This window comes from Denticeps clupeoides, chromosome 1 (assembly GCF_900700375.1).
Source record: "Denticeps clupeoides chromosome 1, fDenClu1.1, whole genome shotgun sequence".
Taxonomy (NCBI): Eukaryota; Metazoa; Chordata; class Actinopteri; order Clupeiformes; family Denticipitidae; genus Denticeps; species Denticeps clupeoides.
In genome coordinates this window covers 3,618,421-3,624,982 of record NC_041707.1, presented here as the reverse complement: position 1 = coordinate 3,624,982, position 6,562 = coordinate 3,618,421, and the positions used below count along the sequence as shown (strand labels likewise).

At 49.1% G+C, this 6,562-nt stretch overlaps 1 protein-coding gene across 1 annotated transcript; it reads left to right on the top strand.

Annotated features, from left to right (window-relative positions):
• Nucleotides 1-1,140: 1,140 nt before the first annotated feature.
• On the top strand, nt 1,141-5,438 carry vgll2b (vestigial-like family member 2b). The gene is made up of 4 exons (XM_028971697.1): nt 1,141-1,331; nt 1,650-1,971; nt 3,524-3,934; nt 4,706-5,438. The coding sequence occupies exons 1-4, from the start codon at nt 1,245-1,247 to the stop codon at nt 4,747-4,749; spliced, it is 864 nt and encodes a 287-aa protein (XP_028827530.1). The 5' UTR covers nt 1,141-1,244; the 3' UTR covers nt 4,750-5,438.
• The last annotated feature ends 1,124 nt before the right edge of the window (nt 5,439-6,562 follow it).

The window sequence follows — 6,562 nt, the reverse complement described above, 5'->3', positions numbered from 1 at the left end:
TTCAGGAACTGAGAAGTCGCTCGCTTCCTGCATCTTGTCCGCTTTTTAAAGGTCCAGGTTCGCGGGCCCGAGTTGAAAACGAGGTTAAATGGTACCAAATAAAAAAAAAAAAAAAAAAAACTTCGGCCAGCATTTGCATAAGTGCTGGGCGATAATTTGTCCCGGATTTGAGCGGAGTGTTTTTTTCCCCCTGGTGCTGGTATGGGCTGTATATGCACTCTGTAGTTCACACTTAGGTGCCACCATGAGAACCCACTAAATAGCTAAAACGTTCTGTCCTTTACTTTACTTTACTTTACTTTACTTTACTTTACTTTACTTGCCAGACGCTTTTATCCAAAATGACTTACAAGAGGAAGACACCAGCAATTCTCGTTCTATAGATTTTGAGTTACAAAACTATAAGCCCTGATAAGGCCAAACTTGTCAAGAATAGAACATGCTAGGGAATATATATATATATATATATATATATACATACACACACACACACACACACACACACACACATAAATATATATATATTTTGTGTGTGTGTGTGTGCATGTGCGGGTGTTGGTTTGAAATACTCGAAAATACTTTTTAAACAAGTGGATTTTTAACTGTTTCTTAAAGGTGGTGGTAGTCTCGGCTAGTCGAATGGAGCCGGGCAAGATGTTCCACCAGCCAGGGACAACAAAAGAGAACAGAGTCGATTGGGATCGGAGACCCCGTGAAGAGTTTAGTCTCATCACTCATCATGTACCTTATCCAGAGCGACTTACAATCAGCAGTTACAGGGACAGTCCCCCCCTGGAGACACTCAGGTTTAAGTGTCCTGCTCAGGGACACGATGGTAGTAAGTGGGATTTGAACCTGGGTCTTCTGGTTCATAGGCGAGCGTGTTACCCCATTTGGTCTAATCACTGTCCTGGCGTTAACCAGGCACCCCGACCTCCACTCTTTCTAACCACCAACTACCAGACCAGGAATAACCATAAAACATATTCACGTTTACGTCATATGATCATTACACTGCGAATGCTTTTCTACTTTACAGTCTATTTACGCACGAAACGCAGAGATTGTGTGCGGCCGCGCTCGGTGGGCGGGGCGGGGCGGCTATAAACCTCAGCTGTCGCCTCGCCGCCCGGCGACCCCCGGAACGCGGAGACGGAGCGGCACGTCGCCGCAGCCGCAGCCGCCAGTGGGATGCGGAGCCGAGCGGACGGAGCGCAGGAGAGACGCGGAGCGGGGACGCGACCATGAGCTGTCTGGACGTGGTGTACCCGGCCTATGGACATTACGCACGTTACGCACCGGCCCCCTCCGCCTTCAGCAGCACTTTACCGGTAGGGACGGACAGCTTCCTGCACATTTCTACATTTACTTTATATCTGCCAGATGTCCTTTATAAATATATATTCAGTACATATATATTTATAAGCACTATAAACATATTCTACAACTGGTACAAATAAGACGTACACACATAGTTGTAGTTTTCTTCTACCGGAATCAAATTCAATAAACACGATTCTGATTCTGAATGTAAATGTAAGCGTGTACTCCAGTCCTGGCCTCTGAGACGCACGCTGATCGTCCCTTTGTACAGTCTGTAGATGTTTCATCACCCCTGACCCGGTGTCCACGCGTGTCCCCCCTCCCAGGCAGCAGCTGGTCTGAGCAGCCCCTCGCCTCGCCCCGGGACGTTCATGGAGAGCACGAGGACGCCGAGGTGCCTGGAGAGCGTCCCCGGACCCGGGACGGGCTCGCCGGCGTCCTTGTCCTCGTACCCCGCGGCCGCCCGGCCGGAGGACAAAGCCAAGGACAAGCAGGAGGTCGCCGAGGCCGAGTACCTCAGTTCACGCTGCGTCCTCTTCACCTACTACCATGGGGACATCAGCAGTGTGGTGGACGAACATTTCTCTCGCGCCCTCAGCACCTACATGGACGGGGAGGGCAAGAAGAGGCCGGCAGACTTGGGAGCAGGTGAGGAGCCCCGGGAGGTGGGCACATAGGTGGCTTCATGGTATGGGGTCCTGAAGGACGTGGGGCACGGGAATGGTCCAGAAATGGATGTATTTACACTTCTATATGTGATCCAGTGGCGTTTTGCTACGGCTTATTTCTATCGGCGTTTATTCATGAAGATTTCATGAACATTTATGAACATTTACCAGACGCCCTTGTCCAGAGCGACTTACAATCAGTAGTTACAGGGACAGTCCCCCCCTGGAGACACTCAGGGTTAAGTGTCTTGCTCAGGGACACGATGGTAGTAAGTGGGGTTTGAACCTGGGTCTTCTGGTTCACAGGCGAGTGTGTTACCCACTAGGCTACTACCACCCTATTTCCATTCTCTAATAAACCTGAGATAGAGAAACTGGACTGACGTCTTGCTTTAAAACGTGCTGCAAAGGACCGTTACCGTGGAACGGTCACCTAATAACGAACGACCTCAGCCAGATCGCGTCAGGTCGGAATGCACCTATTTATTTATGGAATTCTGACGGTTGTATCCTAATAAAGGGAGCATCATTCTTAACCGGCGTTCCGTTGGGGAGGGGCGTCTCCTCGCCCGTCTCCGCATGACATCTCCATCCAGCGCGCAGACACTTCCTGCCTCCCAACAGCTACTATGTTTATACCCGCTCGTAAGCCCAGAAGCCCGCTGGTGTATCGCGTTCGAACGGGGTCACCGGGCCCCCGCAGTGCGGCCGGCCCGGTTTATTTGGGACGATCGGGACGGCATCAGAGGAATTCTAAATATAAAGGTAAAAAACTGGCGTTCGGCGAGAGACATTCTTGGGTCCAGAGAAAACAACAGGTGGGGGGCAAGTCAGGCTCTGGATGGAGGGGGCCAGGCCGAGCTCTGCTGGTGGCGGTCTGGGTTCGGGGGTGGGGGTGGGCCGGCGCTGCTACTGGATGTGATGGTGAGAGATGTCGCCGCAACGGGTGATTTAGGGGCGCGCGGCCTACGCGCTTCTTCCAGGTTTGAGCCGCTGCCTTATATAGGCCTCCGTGACAGCACCCGCTGCTCGCCCGCTCTTTTTCCGTCTCTCTTTGTGGGCCCTACCCACGCACTGCTAACGCAACTGTTTAAAAACCTTTATCTCGTTCCTTCAGGCACAACGTTAGATCTTAAATTTAACATTTAACACAGAGCAGGACCGTAGTGACGGGATTTTAATAAACGACATATTGGATGTTATACTGTATTACAACAAGTAATGAAGAGGAGCTGATTCCTGGAGTCTAACTGTGACCATATTGCTCAAGTTTCTGGGGACAAAATGGCTAAGTGGTGGCCTAGTGGTTGAGGAAGCGGACCCATAATCAGAAGGCTGCGGGTTCGAATCCCGATCTGCCAAGGTGCCTCTTAGCAAAGCACCATCCCCGCACACCGCTCCTGTCATGGCTGCCCACTGCTGGTCAAAAGCAGAGGACACATTCCGTGTGCTGTGCTGCAGCGTCTCACAATGACAGTCATTTCACGTTCACTAAATGCTTTCTAAATATTTTTTCATATTCAAAATTTCAGATACTCCTTCTCCCAGCAGTCGGCGCAGTTTCCCCCCATCATTCTGGGACAGTAACTACACTTCGCCCCCCAGCCGCCCGCACAGTGACCCAGGGGTCCCCACCTACTCCATGGACCCCTACACACCAGCACTGCACCCCGGCCTCACACACCCCCACCCTCACCACGCAGAGACCTGGGGCTTCTCCCAGGGCCAGCCCTACGGGCCCCCGCGCCCCCTGCATGAACTGTACTCCCCTCCGGGACTGGAGCCGCACTATGGGCCCCTGCTTATGCCGGCCGTGCAGCCTGCCCACCTGTCCGCCCTCCCGGGTCACTTCGAAGTCGGAAAGCTGGAGCACGCTCCCGCATGGCCAGGTCTACTGCCCCCTGGTGACGTGGCCCAGACCTTGGCACTCAACATGGACCCAGGTAAGAAAAAAAGGATTTAGCTTCTACTTGTTCCAGTCCAGAAATTCTGCCCCCTAATTTCCAAACTAAACTTTAGACTCGTCCTAAATTTTAAAAAAGGATGTAGCTGTTGTCTGCTCCTGTCCAAATATTTTACCCCTAAATATCCAAACTAAGCTTTAAACTCTTTCTAAATTCTAAGAAAATTATGTAGCTTTTGTCTGTTCTTGTCCAAAAATTCTGCCCCCAAATGTCCAAACGAAGCTTTTCAGTCTTTCTAAATTCTGAGAAAATTATGTAGCTTTAGTCTGTTCTTGTCCAAAAATTCTGCCCCCAAATGTCCAAACGAAGCTTTTCAGTCTTTCTAAATTCTGAGAAAATTATGTAGCTTTTGTCTGTTCTTGTGCAAAAAATTCTGCCCCCAAATATTCAAACGAAGCTTTAAACTCTTTCTAAATTCTAAAAAAGGATGTAGCTTTTGTCTGTTCCTGTCATCATCAATGCAGCAGAGTCTGTGAACACGAGTAATGATGGAAGGAAAACTGTGCGGATGTCGCTTCCGTTCCCCATTATAACCCCATTCCGAGAGCCTTTTGTTATAACAGGAGTATAATGATCCACTAAAAATACATGCACCACCAGGAGGTGCATGTAAACAGCGGCCATCATTCACCAGTGGTCATTTTTGTTTTCTTTTCTCCATGGAGGGTTTGGATTAGGGTTGCATCCATGGCGACCGCTCTTCGTTGTACTCATTGTCTAGGCCCTTTTTTTTTTTTTTTTTTGCCGCAGGTCTCCAGCACCACAAGAAAGGGAAGGAGCTCTACTGGTTTTAACGACCACCCGCCACATCGACCAGCCACTGGATCCAATTAAGCCCTGGACCTGGTCCCATTGAATAGCCGAGCTCTTTTATGCCTCCTCCTCCTCCTCCTCCTCAGCCCACCACGCCAACACAGGAACACTCCGGGTCTGCATGTGTGCACCATGGAGATAAAGAGGGACTCAATGAGGAGAAAGGGGTCCAGCCTTGGAGACCAAGTCATCTTTCTCTCCTCCATCCCACCCCCCTCTACGTCCAGTCTGCTCTGTGGTGTCACACCTGCCCGGCTCTGCAGATGTTTCTGGTGGAATTAGATCCCGAATAAAATCATATAAAACAAGAAATATAAAACAAGTTCCTCGCACTCATGCTGTACGTGCCATGTGGGTGGTGAGTTTTCATTTCTTTCGACTCTTCTCATTTTATTTATGTATTTATGTTTTTTCTTCTGAAGACACATCTTCTATTTCATGACTAGGCCAGTTTTCTTCTTTAAAATACAGTAAGAGCACCATATGATGTTCTGAAATCACATCATAATAGCTGGTGGGGAAATGAAAACTTGCTAAAATTGTCCAGGTGAAGTCTTTTTTTTTTTGTTCATTTTATTTTTCTTAGTTGTGTTTTTGTATAAGACTGACTGTATTATGCTGTTACCCTGAAATGTTTACACTGCCAATAAATATTTGTACAGAACATCCACAATCTGCTCTTTGAATTAATAAAAAATATAAAGGAAATCCTTTAATCAGAATTTTGCCGGTTCGAATCCCGATCCGCCAAGGTGCCACTGAGCAAAGCACCGTCCCCACACACTGCTCCCCGGGCGCCTGTCATGGCTGCTCACTGCTCACCAAGGGTGATGGTTAAATACAGAGGGACAAACTTTGTCGTGTCACTGTGTGCTGTGCTGCAGTTTTTCACAATGATGAAAACAATCACTTTAACTTCACTTGCATCTGCTCTTCGGTCATCTTGAATAAAATCAAGTGAACACTGGCGCCCTCTACTGGTCAGTAACTGTCTCACACACCCAAGTGATCTACAGAAAAACTGCAACCCACAGCAGGATGTTCAAGCTGGTGCAGGTCATGCGCTGTTGAAGTGTGTGTGTGACGGTAACACACTCGCCTGTGACCCAGGTGACACCTCACATCCACAAATAGACGTTGTGTTCCACCAGTAGGGTGGTGGTAGCCTAGTGGGGTAACACACTCGCCTGCGAACCAGAAAACCCAGGTTCAAATCCCACTTACTACCATTGTGTCCCTGAGCAAGACACTTAACCTCTCCAGGGGGGGGACTGTCCCCGTAACTACTGATTGTAAGTTGCTCTGGATAAGGGCGTCTGGTAAATGCTGTAAATGTAAATCTTACAGCCCTGTTGTCGATTTTTATGGTTTAAATGCTGTGTTTTATTCCCATTTGGAAGTTGCTGAGTAACATGACTGCACATTCCGAAGACCCCCGCCCACCGACTGTGACTACTAGATTACGTGAGACAGCAGCCGAGGCCCGGGCGGTTTTCCGGCGAGACGGCGTGGTGGTCTCTGCTCAGCTGATGACTGTGGTTGTAGCCTGTCTGCATTTTTTTTTTTTTTTTTACACCAGCAGCGAAAGTTATATTACTGTCACGGGGACAGCACGTCCCTTCATCAGTTTATGGTGTCAGGGCGTTGGGCCTAAAGAATCGCGGTGGAAACGCGGGTTTTGTCCTCATCATGCATCGCGCCTGTTTCATCATGAGACTGTGGACACCAGAAACTTTATTGCACATGTGACACGGGCAAACGTACGTCTCTCGACCACCTTTTATTGCCAGATGC